The sequence below is a fragment of the Phlebotomus papatasi genome, chromosome 3 (genome assembly GCF_024763615.1).
Source record: "Phlebotomus papatasi isolate M1 chromosome 3, Ppap_2.1, whole genome shotgun sequence".
Lineage (NCBI taxonomy): Eukaryota > Metazoa > Arthropoda > Insecta > Diptera > Psychodidae > Phlebotomus > Phlebotomus papatasi.
The window spans coordinates 18,900,306-18,914,671 of NC_077224.1; the positions used below are offsets into that span (position 1 = coordinate 18,900,306).

The 14,366-nt window shown below is 32.5% G+C and overlaps 1 protein-coding gene and 1 long non-coding RNA gene across 3 annotated transcripts in view; one reads left to right on the forward strand and one right to left on the reverse strand.

Annotated features, from left to right (window-relative positions):
* The window catches only part of LOC129806830 (uncharacterized), a 79,543-nt gene that overhangs the window by 33,384 nt on the left and 31,793 nt on the right, over nucleotides 1-14,366 (forward strand). The gene's annotated exons all lie outside the window — the stretch shown is intronic.
* Nucleotides 9,052-10,830, reverse strand: LOC129806827 (brain protein I3). 2 transcript variants are annotated; one of them, XM_055855614.1, is made up of 3 exons: nucleotides 10,763-10,830; nucleotides 10,585-10,701; nucleotides 9,052-10,498 (listed from the first exon to the last, which is right to left on the reverse strand). In XM_055855614.1, the coding sequence occupies exons 2-3, from the start codon at nucleotides 10,670-10,672 to the stop codon at nucleotides 10,197-10,199; spliced, it is 390 nt and encodes a 129-aa protein (XP_055711589.1). In that variant the 5' UTR covers nucleotides 10,673-10,701; nucleotides 10,763-10,830; the 3' UTR covers nucleotides 9,052-10,196. The 2 variants fall into 2 exon arrangements, with proteins under 2 accessions (XP_055711589.1, XP_055711588.1); XM_055855613.1 differs by having other exon boundaries at nucleotides 10,585-10,813.

Sequence of the window (14,366 nt, forward strand, 5' to 3'; positions counted from 1 at the left end):
GGAGTAAAAAGTAACAAAGACCGAAGCAATTTATGATGTCTCACGGCGAGAAGAAACGTCATTTCCATGTTTCGCCGCTTTTTGCTTGCATTGGTCAAACGATTAGCAGTGTTTTGTGTGCTTTTTTCTAAAATAGCTTGAAAAGCACTTTTCTCGTTCAGATAGAGAAAACTGTGTTTTAAAAAGTTGTAGAGGAATAAATTTTTTATAAAATTATGTCACCTAGCTATTTTTTTTAAATTTACGAAAACCCGTAATAAAGCAAATGAAAATATGATAATATCCCATACCTGATACTATTTACCCCAGCATTTTTGAGAATGGTCACAAAATTATCTTTTAGAAAACAGCTCGATAAATGTATTTTCTTACAAAAATAGCCGAAAATGACTTTTACAAAGTTGTAGAGCAGTAAATTTCCTATAAGACTGCACTAATTAGAAATTTCTGGGGCACTAGGTTAGCTTGAAAAAAAATAAAATATCCGTTTTGTGACTTTTTACCCCAGTCTCCCCTACTAATTGAGAACATTGAAGACATTTTAAGTGAGTAAAAAATACTACTAACTAAAACTATACCAGTAAATGTGATTTTGTAATGCTACCTTGAAGACCTTGAAGACGTATATTAAGCTTTAGAGTGTTAATATACTAATAAAAAAAATTACACAAAGGAAAAAGCATACTTATTCGTTAAAAGCCTAATTTCAAACAACAAATGATTTCAATGCGTGGAACTTGACATTTTATGAACTAATGAAAGAAGAAAGAGACACTGGTAAAAATAAAAGAGTTAATTTGATCCTTTTCAGAACAATGGATCATATTATTCGATCAATTTGATCCTTTGAAATGTTCACTTGTATCTCTTGAAATTTTGTATGCACATTTATCATCATTGATTATATTTTATCGTATACTTAATTAGTCATATCATATTTCCTTCATCTGAGCGAAAACCGAAACCTCTCATTTTTACCACTGAATCTTAAAACTAATCTCGTGAATGACAAATTTTTCAAATTGATTTAATAAAGAAGCCTCTGAAATTTTTCTCATCGTTAGTTCTGCCCTCTGGCGGTGGATAAAGGAAGCCTTACGATTAACTTGACAGAGCTTTCGGGACGTCATTTTTTGTGTTTGTGCGTTTATTTTTTGATTGATTAATTACTTAATAAACCTAATAAATTAGCTAGTTTCTGTGCATAGCACCCTTAATTCAAAATTTTTCTAAAAATGGTTTTATGAGTGTAGTTAAGCCATATGGGTAAACCTTAGATCTTAAGCCCATATAATGCGACTTTAACGGGGGAAAAAGGTAATTCCTATAATTCCTACCTTATTAATTCTAATATTGAGTTGCTGTAAACCTATTCCTAATGAATGGTAGGGGAAGTACTCTCCCTTGGAACGTTCATGTCTTCGAATAATGTGAGTTATCTTTAAGTTTTCCTGAGAGATTTAAAGATTTCTATTAAATATTAGTTTATTATCAATTATTGATAATTATGTGACGATCATGTAGAAATCTCTTAGGAAAAGTGAAAGAAATCCACATTATTGAAAGGCATGAACGTTCCAAGGGAGTTACTTTCCCCTACACGTTTGCAAAAATCTTGGCTGTTATAAGTGTTACTATTCAAATCCATTCTTGGACCGATTCTAAGTCGCTGCGGTGTTATTGCCTTCTGGATCTCTGTCACTGTACCTATAAGTTGGGGAGCCGACAGAGTAAATTCGGTCTAGAACGTTGGAGAGAAAGGACGTGAGGACACGGGTTTCGTGGAGGGAGGAATCTGACTGGGTGCTAGAAGGTGCGGCGGCTATTTGGCTAAAGTGAGATCATGCCTTTCAATCCTTCCAATCTAAGAATCCGACCGGTAGTAGGGGAAAGTGCCCATGCTTTGCACGGTCCCAAGCTCTACAATGACTAAATTTTTCTATGTTTCTGAATAAATACGACTCCGCAATATATTTTAAAAACAAGTCACTTTCCCCTAGTTTTTGAAATACAGAAAAGATGAGTCACATTTATTGAGAAACATACGAAAAATTTAGTCATTGTAAAGCTTGGGGCCGTATAAACTATGGGCACTTTCCCCTAATGTATCCTTTCATCCGTAGAAGCGGAACTTTAACATATCCTTAATATAAGAAATAGATCATTTTCCAGGGGCCTATCGACATTTCATTTTCTATACATTTTTACATTAGAGGCACTGAAGACTATTGGCAAGTTTTTTCCTAAAGAGATTTGACCGATCAGTCTGCTATATTTCTAAATCTACGAACTACGAACAAATTTGCTTAAGTCGCAGTGCAATATCTGAAACATTTTTACAAGGAAAAGTAAAAAATAGCTTCACTTTTTATTAGGCTTGATGGGCCCCTGTCATTTTCACTCTAATAATGGTAAAATGAAACTTTATAGTAGATAAAAAAGGTATTTCCACGTTTTTAATTCTAACCACTAAAAAAATTACTTCTCCCTTGCGCAAATTATTCTTAAATGCTTGTGAGGTACTAAACCTCAGGAAAAACATTTTTGGTCAGTAAATTAGCAAACATAGTTAGAAAAAATTACATTGGTCAGCAAATAGATCACCAAGGTCAGCAAACAAATAAAATTTTAGGGATCAAAAAATTCTATTTTTTGGTTATCAAAAATTAATAAGTGTTCGTAAATCCTTTTCAATAAAACTGAAAATGCCAAGGCTGTTCGTAACCGTGACTACTTCATTTTCCCTTCGACTATTTAATATTTATAATTACGTTTTATTTATGTATACTTACCAAGTTTAATTTTTATTGACCAATTTACTTAATTATTGCACAATCTGCTGCAGTCCTAAAAACCACGATTGTAGGGGATTTCTCATCTTATTAAAAAGGCTCATAACATTTGGTGAATATGAAAACATTAACCTGGTACAACACTTAGGGGGTAGTTTTGCAGATTCGTACTGAAAAATGTGTCCAAGATTTAAGAGTTTTTACTGAATTCCACACAAACCGAATCAGATGTTCATAGTCCTGCCCATAGTCATCAGATGCAAACCGAATCAATTATACCATAAAATGACAAAAAAATCCCTTACTTATTAGGTTCATAATTCCACCTCACAAAATTCCTGGAAATCCTTGGACTTTCCTCTAAAGGAAAATGAAAATGTAGTGGCACTTTTTACGAAGCTGCCCTATAGGGGAATTCTGTAATTTTCGTGGCATTGTCACGCGTAAGTTCGAAACCTGATAATGCCAATAGAGCTTTTTTGTCATATCATATGAGTTCGAAAATGAAATTAACTTATTTTTACAGTCTGTCTTGGTTAATTTGTTTAACAACATTCATTTTCATTTTCATTTCCAGAAATCTCAAATGTGTGACTTCTGACAATGTCACGTGAGCTGAAATGGCAATGTCACGGCTACAGAATCGCATCTTCGAAAAAGCTCTCTAGAGATTCAAACCCAATTTGTCATATGGCATTGTCAGAGTGTTACAGAATTCCCCTCCTGGATTGATTTTATTGATTTAATTATTATCTGTCATTAATATGACTTAATTGACAGCTGACTAACCTCTAAACCAGAGTTGAGCAAGAACCGTTTGAGTTTGAAACCGAACAAACGTCAAATGAAAATTACACTTGTAAAAATAAAAGTATCAAATTCATCCAAATTTGATCCATCCTTTGCAAAAGGATCAATTTGATCCTTTCATTTTTACCAGTGTATACATCAAAATTTAAAGCGCTCCTGTATGGCATTCTGTAACCGTATGACATTGTCATATGACAATTTTAGAATTTCTATCTGGTCAATTCGGGGAAACTATTCAGAAAAAACGAATCATATCAAATACTGAGAGTTTCACAAAGGTCCTTGCAATAGAGATGTGATGCTCACTGACCTCTATTGTTATCCTGCCTTCGACTTTACAACGAAATGTCATATGACATTGTCATATCGTTACAGAATTCCCTTATTGAACAAACTTATTTTGACGTTTATTCGGTCTCAAACGGTTTTTGCACACCCCTGCTCTAAATCCAACTTAACTCATTTGTGTGGTCTGCATCTATAGCTAGCGCCATCTATCTGTGAACCTTTATAAATTACTTGAGAACGTAGTTTTCTCAAGAATGCAATTTTATCAAAATCGAACGATTATAAATTACTTTGCTCTTTTTCATACGACTTCGAGCAATTAAAGTTGATGGCGAAAAAAAAAAGAGGATCAATACTTCCGACTCTTAATTGACTTAAAGCTTGGCATGGGGAGATACACAAAATGCTTGGAATTTTTTTGCATATAGACTAAAGAGTACATCATTAAGAAAAATGTTGTAACTATAGCTAAGTATCACGAGTAAATATCGTGGCATAATGTCTAATGAAGAGTTCATTTTTTTTTGTTCTTTTAGTAGCTCTCATAGCTGTTGCATTTCTCTGGTGAGAGAAAATTTTTTGGCACTGAAACTTTTGCTACTATTCAATTCACCATTTCTATATCATTGAATCTTTATTCGCCATTCTGAGAAAAAAAGTTATTTTATATGCTATGACTGTAGATGTACTTTGGCATTTTGATGGGCGACTGCCAAGCAAGTGGTAAATTTGCAATAATTCATCTCAATTGCATCAACATCCAATACATTTTATATCTCCTTCATGCTTTTCTCTTTTCTGTTCGCATGAAAATTTGAAGGGTTGGATTGCGATTTTTCCCACAAATGTTTTGGCTATGTGCTTCTTCTGTAAACATATAACGTATCAGCGGTGGAGGATCTCCCCTTGCGCACATTTCGATGACTACAATACAAAATATAGACGCGGTGTCGCCATAAATACTGTTTTATATAACACTGTGATTTACAACTAGCGTCTGTATAAATAAACATAAAATTAATGGATACTATTCGAGTTGTATGGGAGCATCTCAAAAGCGATTTCTGTGCCAATTCTGCCATATTAAACTGATTCTACTGTTTGACGTCAGGAAAAATTTTTGGGCTGACATAGAGAAAAGGGGGGAAGAAATTCTATATCTCAAATGACTACAATGTTATTCTGTACATAAAATTGCCACTATATAATGTGGCGTCTACCAAGAATTTTACCCAAAAAATAAAATCATTCAAGAGTAAAATGTTCTAAGAAATGCCAAAGAAGTTAAATAAAAAGGGGATATTTTAGTGTCGCATCAACATTGTCAGACTCTGAATCAATCTTCGGGGGAAATACCAATAAAAGCGTCATGAGATACAATTTCTCAGTTAATTGATAAGATTTGCCACATTTTTTTTTGCTCCAACCGTAAGATGGTACAAATGCATGGAGAAAAAGAATTAAGAATGATATGACTCAACATAAAATATTTATCTATAACTAAAGTATAATCTTTAGTTTTTTTTTGCTCTCATGGAAAATACGTCGTTAAAGTTTCATGTTGCGAATGCACGAGTTGAAGCTGCCGTAGATAAGAGACAAAAGATAACAACCTTCCGGGTTGCAACAATTTACAGTTAGTTTTTGTAGTGGAGTAGAGTTTCTTTATCAAAAGCCATATGGAATTAATTTATTAAAATTTTAATTGAAAAGTATTGTATTGTTGGGTGATGTAATCTACAAGATTTTCAATCTGTTAACACTTTTCTTCTTTTGAATTTCAATAGGAAAATGAAATTTCTTGATACTTTAAATGGTATGATAAATTTTTAAGCCTGCAAAATGGTAATGATATTACTTGGATAAAGAAAATAAAACGTAATCAATCAGTTTAAAGTGCTTTCTTATCAATTTTGAGGTACTTACAAAACTGGTACCTTAACGACCAGAAAGTTTATTCCTTAATGTATTTCTTAAGTCTTAATTTTTACTTAAAAAGTTATTAGGATGCTCCTAAGGCGGTCTTAAAACTGCATGGTAGGATCCGTAGTATCGATCTCGATCCGAAAACTTTTTAGTTTTTAAGTAAAGATATCAAAACGTATTAAACTTAAAAATCTTTTAAAATCCCTTTTAAGAATTAAAGCATTTATTATATTATAATTAATAAAAATATGTATCATACTACTAAGATGGAGTTCCTTACTGTGTTATCACACTTGCACATTAAAATTTTAATATGATTCACATTAATTGTCGCTGGTGAGAGTCCAAATGTGTAATTTGTGTGTTTGAATCATTTTATATTCAAAATTTGATCTATTTGTTGATAAAAAGGTAGACTTGGCCCGCAAAATTTGATATAAATTGATTTATAGCATTAATGCGAAAAATTAATGCGATTTTCTCTTTAATTTTTTAATGTGAAAAATATTTATGCTTTAGGGAAATTCAAATTTATTTTTGCAAGCCAAGTCCACTTCTTTATCAATAAATAGAAAAGCCCCAAATATTAAGTGACTCAAAGACACAAATAACATATTTGGACGCTAACAAGCGACAATTAATGTGAATCACATTAAAATATTAATGTACAAGTGTGATAACGCCGTTAGAATGGTTCCTAGTACAATTGATAAAAACTGAATGAGAAATGATAATGTTCCAATGATTCTGAGGTCCGAAGAGCAGTTCATTTTAAATCAAAGATCATTACCTAACAAAGTTCTCTAAACCGTTACGATAGGGCACAAACCTAGGATCTCGGCAAATCCTAATAAGAGACAGCTGAACCAGATATAAGACCTACTCGAATGCCTTTAGGTGATCTAGTGCAAAATTTTCATAAAGCGATGGAACTTCGAAACGTCCTACGCTCGTTGCCCCACGCAGGGAAAGGCAATGGAAAAATGAATAGGTTAGGCGTTTCACTTTTAGGTTATAATTCTTTCGAGCAAAGCATATACAAATGCAACTATAAGATATTAAAAGATTTCACTCGTGAGTTTGGAGCTAGCTTGGAGTTTGAGAAGTCAAAACTCTGGAGATATGCTTTGGTTTGTCCGTAAGCGAACTCTGAAAGATCCACACGGACTTGTTCGTAAGCAACCTTGTAGGAAAGAACCCCTTCATCCGCAATCTCTAAAGTGGCTCCTCCGACCATCTAGAACGTGAAATGTAATAATAAAGTCAGATTCACTTGAATGAAAAGAATCGAAAAACGTCGTTCAAGTTATAATTTAGGATGTGATAGGTTTTCTTTTAATGTTATGAATATTTAAGAAATGTTTTATCGAGCTAATAAAGAAGGAAAGTTCACTGACCATGATCATTCAATTTTTTCTTTTAACATGCCACATCTTTTTAAATTTCTTTTAAATTGGATTTAAGATTTGCTGAACGTTCACAAGAGATATCCGCTTCTCTGATGTCATTGGCAAGAATTCCTCGTTTCAAAGATTTCTAAAATTCCAAGATTTTTTAAATGTTGTGGTCCCGGAATTTCAAGTTTTCGGTATTTCGCGTTTTAGGAAAACTTGTCAGACTTGGTAAAACAAATTTTTCGAAGTGCAATATTTTCAATACAAATTGAAGTTTTTTTTGTAGATTCTTTTTCAGGAGTGTAGTTCGGAACCTTGCAAGTAATTTATCGTTTTTGTTTTCTCTATAGAATCCTATTCCGTTTAAAAATGAATAAAAGTACAGACATGAATTTGACTGTAATTTTGGACACCTCATTTGTAATTTCGGACACTTTGCTTATATTTTTGAGCAGATGTTATTCCGCAATAGGATTTCTATTCTCGTCTATATCAAGAATCTAACTTACCACATCCTGCTCTCTGTTTATGAGATGGAACGGTGAGATGTCCAAAGGAGCTCGGAAACCTTTGATGTAATTTATTGAATACGCGCAGATTCCCCTATTCTCTTGCTTTTCCAGCACCTTTTCAACACTTTTTCCCTACAGTTCGTTTGTTGGAGGTAGTACTTCTTTGTTTTTTTTTTATACACTAAAGGGCAAATGGAGCATACCTTTGAAATTGCGATATTCCACCCATTTTTAAATAAAATTGAGCCCTTGATTGAGCCTTATCGTGATACGACTTAGCTACACAAAGAGATTGAGATGCTAAATTACATTATGATAAACTTCAGTTCCATTTAATCATAGAAGAAGAATCCTAATTTCAAAGGTGCCCGACTTCCCCCTATACAACCTTATCTTCACTAAAATTAAAAATTTATAATATTTTGAGAAGTAAAACAACTGTCCGGAATAAGAAGCACTACTTCATTTGTGAACCCCTGACAAAATAGTCTTTTTTACACAAAACACGTAATGCATTAGGCATGTTTCACTTCAGAATTTATCCATTAAAAACCCATTAAAAGGATTAAAAACATAGAAAAAAATTGAAGTGCCCGAAGCTTGATTCGTCCGAAGGTATCTAGTATCTAGTTATTTCTTGTTATCTCTTTAAAGAAAAATTATTAGTGGGGGAATACTAGATACTTTCGGATGAATCAAGCTTCGGGCACCTCAATTTTTTTCTGTGTTTTTAACGTTTTTAATCTTTTTAATGGATTTGACTGATAACTCTTTCTGGAAATTTAAGGCTTTGGACCACCTATTAATTAATGGGACAATTTCATTTGTAACGCTATTAAAAATTAATTATTCAAAACTTCAGTTGTCCAAAGATAACGCACCTTCCCCTATTAATTTAAGAAATTTTAGTTCAAATCATAACCAAAATTGAACGAATTTACTGATAGTATCTTATAAAATGATAAACATTTGAACTAAATACACTATTCAATAAATATTTAAAGAACATTCCATAATATTAAACAATTTTTTGTAGTGTCCAACTTTACCTTCAAAGTGTCCAAAATTACAATCAGTCCCAAATTATGATTACTTCCTCTATCGAGTTTTTAAAATTATTTCTGAATCATTCACTTATTAATTAAAAAACTATTTTATTTATTTATTTTTTATTTATTATTTATTGTTTTATAATTTTTTCGCAATCGGAAATATTGGATTTTGTGTGTTGAATATATCCAATTTAATTTTTTTTAATTACCGGCCTATTTTAAAATTAAAGTGTTCACAGCAGCTGCAGACCAACCCCCTATCTTTCCATTCAAAAACTTTTTTTGAAAAAATATATTTTTATTTCATATTTCAAATCAAAAATACATTTATATTGAGATGCATTCAAAATCTTATCTCTTAAATTTTAATTTGGAAAACAAGTCTTTTCATTGGTAACAATCTTGAGGAAACTGCTGGAACATTTAATGTAACAGCCTCTCATTTCTTTTTATCCTAATAGACTTTGTAAAAAAAAAAAACATAACTCGTGAAATGCCATATCTTATTTGATAAATTGAAGGAGATTTGAAGGGCTTTGTTTTTCTTCTGCAATCTTTGCAAGATTTTTCATCACATCAACTCTGTTCTCAGTCTTAATCATACGGTTTATTTTCATGACACAGCGATCTTTGGCATCGCAATAACTGACAATATAAACCACTGAATTATGTACATATAGAAGCCGGTTTTTCGTCTGTGGGGACTTTTTTATGACTTGCCAAACAATTCACTTGCATTCATGCTAATTTCAGCTTCTGCCATATCGAACGTAGTAGTAAAAAAAAAGGCGCCAAATGGAGCCATGGAGAAATGATGGGGATTTCTACGGTGATGTAGGAGGAGGGAGTTATTGGAGAAAAAAAAAGTTGAGTGACTTTGAAAAGAGATACATGGTGATTTTCACGTGGTTCCCATTACATATTCAATTTTTTCTCTGATTAATCGATGCTGTTTTTTTTTGCTGAACAATTTTCACGGGGTATAATAGCTAATTTTTAACCTTGTTCACGAGTTGGTCTTTGTTTTTTTAATATTGAGATTATTATGTTTTACTTTTTTTTTTTAAATTCGGTTTTAAAATTAGATTTTCACAGTGTCATTGGATTTATTCATATAAATCTGTTTTTGGACACGTGTAACTTGGTAAATTAATCCAATTTGAGATAATCGTGATTCTGAGATAAAGAATACTTTGGTTTATATACGTCACAAAGTATATAAGATTTTTTTTTCTATTTTTGGTGTATAAATGTTTTTTTTTTGGTGGTTTGAAATATAAAGCAGGGATAAAGAAAATGGGTATGGAATTGTTTTGAGCAATTCATTTGGAATCCTCCGTTCGCCTGATTCTCATATCTCTCTCTGGATGATTTTTTTTGTTTGTTTGTGAGATATCCTTTCTCTCGAGATAGACAGGCTAATTAAAATTGAGCACCACAATTTCTGCATCGCTTATTTTTCATGCATAAGCAGCAAAGGATGCCGATGGGAAATAGGAAAATGGCACAACAAATACCACAGCATGTGTAATCTTCTTCCAATGTACCAATCCGGCAGACAGGGCATCCTCCAACAACAATTATCTGCGGAGGGATATTGATAGTTGTTGACGTTGTTGTTGCTGGAAGGGTCTCCGCGGTAGTTCCGTAGCTCATGGTATTCACAGGGGGTGCAGTCGGTAGGATCGGATAGTACTGCGGAGGTCCCGTTGGGGGTGGTCCCACTGAATCACAAAGAAAATCCAATCAATTGTTTACATTAAGATTATTCTATCAGAGATTTCGATTTCACAGATAAAAAAATTCTTACTTGGAACTGGCTGACTGGTAACCGTCGTTGATGTCTGCATCACTTCAGTGTATGATGGAGGTAGTTCTGATATCTCCCGCTTTTCCATAATACCTCTCAACACACTTGAAATGTCCTCTTCAGAAAATTTTTCTTGATTTTCCAAAAAAAAAATCACAATTTATCACACTTGACTCACCCGGGACTGAAGTATAATCTGCGCACGCCTATGTCAGATGCAGATTGTCACGTCTTGTTTGGAGTATTGCCTGATGTTTTCGACAAGCTTTTCACTCCTATACACTCCACATTTAGGCGATATATTCACTTTTTCACTGAGCTTTGTGTTCCTCCTTATCACGCCAGAAGCGACGGTCTTGATTTGAATTTCATCGTAAAATTCACATGAGTACGTGCAATGATGTTTTTGGGAAAAATTTTTCCGTCCACGACTGGGACAAAGTGAATGATTTTCTCTGTGAAAAATGATTTTGCTATCGTGAAATTGAATTTTTTGCTCTTCGCAGCAAACCATATGAAAAACTTAGGGGTAGGAGGAACTATTTGGACTCTAAAGGAAATTTGTCCTTCGTTGAAAAATTGTCAGTTATAACTAAATTTTGCAGAGTTCCAATTGAAGCTCAGAGCAACATTTCAATTTACTAATATATTTTTTCACAAAAGTGATTTAATTGAGATTAAATTAATGTTTTGTTTTTTAGTTTTTTAAATATATTTACAATATTCAGATTGGTGAGTTCGTTTAGGGTTTTAAATAAGATTGAAGAACATTGCATACCATTTCAATAATCTGTATTATGCACAGAAAAAAATGTTTTAGCAAAAATATTGTGTACCTAGTGAAAAATTATTAGGGGAGACCTGGGCAGAATTAGGAACGGATAACATTAGTAATTAACCTTTTCCTATTCATTGAGATATTGAACAATCTTAAACAATTTTATTTGCTGTCTAATTCTTTTACGGTCTCCCTAGCTGTTTTCAATCCAGGAGTGACATGATAACTTATTTTCGATACTATCGACTGTCGATTCTGAAAAATTTAAACATAGCAGGAATTCCTGTAAATAATTCAGATATTTACAAACAGGCACATCCTTTTAAGAATGTCACAAAGAAAGGCTCTGCAATGCGTCAAAAGTCGACATTCACTTAATCTAACATATATAGATTTATCGATACTATCGATTCAATAGTGTCGAAAAGTTATCATACCACCCCAGATGTTACTCAATTTTAATTTGAAAAGCATTTCGCAATTTAAAGCTTTGTTAAAGCTACAAGCGATAAACAACACATACTGCACTCTGCACTAAATAAAATTTTTCGTAAATTGTTCGTAAATGTTTGTGAATTTTTACTGGAGACTTAAAAATTGTTCGTAAATCGTATAACCCACAAACAAGTTCGTAATAGTTTGTACTTTATCACAAACAATGGTCGTAACATGATCACTTGATGAGCATTTTTTTGTTCTTTTACAAATATTTGTTCGTACATTTTTGTTTCTCAAGCAAAAATTTCCAAACAATTGACAAAATTTTACGAACATTTTTTGAGTATTTACAAACATTTACGAATAACATTTCTGAAGAAATACAAACTTTAACGGACTTATTTGCGGGTTATATACGCTTTATAAGAATTTCGCAAGTCCCCAATAGGAATTCACAAACATTTGCGAACAATTTTACGAAATATTTTTTTTCTGTATAGTCCAAGTCTACAGTAGGAACCGTAATTTTTCTCATGATGAAACCTACATATTTTTATAATGATCTCTTAAGACATTTGAGGTAATTATTTGCTAAAGGGTACTATCACACTAGGATTTTCACAATTTAATTTTAAGTTCAATTGAGCCAATTGAGCATTATAAGATTTCTAGAACTTAGGGTAAAGTGGTATAAGTTGAGCAGTGGTACAAGTTGGACAATGATACAATTTGAACAGTGCTTTTTGTCTTGATAAATTTAGTACTTCATTTTTATTTGTATATTTTTAATGCTTTAGTTTTATAATTTGGTTCCTTGTGCTTAAAAACCAAATTTTGTACTGTATTTATCAAGAAAAAAGCCATGTCCAACTTGTACCGGCGAATTGTCCAACTTGTAACACTAATTCCAAATTATATCACTTTACCCTACTTGAAAATTCTCACAGCCAGGACAAATTTTCCAAGAAATTTGCTCAATTTTAAATAGTGCAGCTGAATTTTTGATGGTAAATGACTACGGAAAATGTGTGATAGTACTTAAAATGTCTTATAAGTCACTTATCTGTTATGCAAAAGAATCCCTAAAGCCAGATGAAAGGGTTGTAGGCAAAGGGCCTCATGAACAGAGGCTCATACCGTCTTCTTGAAAATCTGAACTTAGCAAATTACTCCCGATACTGAAGTTGCTCTCGCGCACAAGTTTATCACTAATCACTGTACTTATTTTATTTTTTGGCCACAAGTAATATTAATTATGAGTAAATAAATTTAATAAGAACAATTTAGTTCAAAAGGCCACTCGTTTAACTGCAATAAAATTGAAATTAATGATCAATTTTAACATTTTTATTTGCTGAATTCAAATTTAAATTGAGCAACTATATTTTTGATATTTTACCATTTTTAAACGTGTTTTTGTAAACCAAGTATAACTTTATATCAATAAACAAGCGAAAATCTATCAATTCAAATGAAACAATTCATCTGAAAATTAAATTGAATTTACAAATTGAAAAAAACCTAGTGTGATAGCAAGAATCTGATTTGCGGAGGTAAAGAAATTAAAATGCAAGAAAACCTACGTTAACATTAGCAACTTTGGAAAGTGTTTCAAATACTTTTAAATTTAAAACTAATAAAAGTATTTTCGCCTGAACTTATACAATTTTACCTTAGTATTATCACTAGGGTCTCATTGTAAACTGTTTTTTTGTCAACAAACATGCCAAAAATTTGCTGATTATTTTATTTTTTTTAGTTTTTTAATAATGTAGGAGAGACCGGGGCAGAATTAGCCAGCAAACAAAATTTTTCATTGCGTATAATTTGTAAGACAAATGTTTGCAACATGCTGATAAATATTTCAATGAATAGGAAGTGATGTGTTTTCTTCGAATAAGTATAGTGGTTTCTTGAATATTCCTTCTAAGGTAGGCCATAACACCCCACTGTCTAATACCATGCATGGCTAATTCTACCCCGGTCTGCCGTATAGAACAAATATTTAAAAACTTTTCTATCTATTGTCGTAATACACTTTTTGACAACTTATTCTAATTATTTTAGAAGCAGGTATATAATCCGCTTTTTCCCAACTTGTCACCGCTGTAAAGGTTAGACGGTAAAAGATATCACTTTCCAGTTTTTAGAGACCCCCAATAAAAAAAAAACATTATCTCTAGACGCTTGTTTCCTCCCCTTCACCAACCCCTCCAGAACCATGTTATTTTTGGTTTATTTCGAAAACTGAATAGTTTGTATTATATTTTCGGATATGTTTTAGATACAGCGTAGGCGAACATTTTATCCAAACATATGTCCGGAAAATGGTTATCCTGAATTAGTGAAGGTCGAAGGTCAATCACTTTGGATGGCTCATTTTTTAACTGATTTGGTTAAATTTGGATGTTTGAAGAAATATTGAAATTTCGAACCGGGCTGCATCGGACATCATCGGTGGTGAATCGGTTAAGTAAAAATAATTGGATCGTTTTTTTTCGGAAATTAATGTTTTAATTGACCTTAAGTTTGTTTCCGAGCTAGAGGTCAAACGGTAAGAGATATT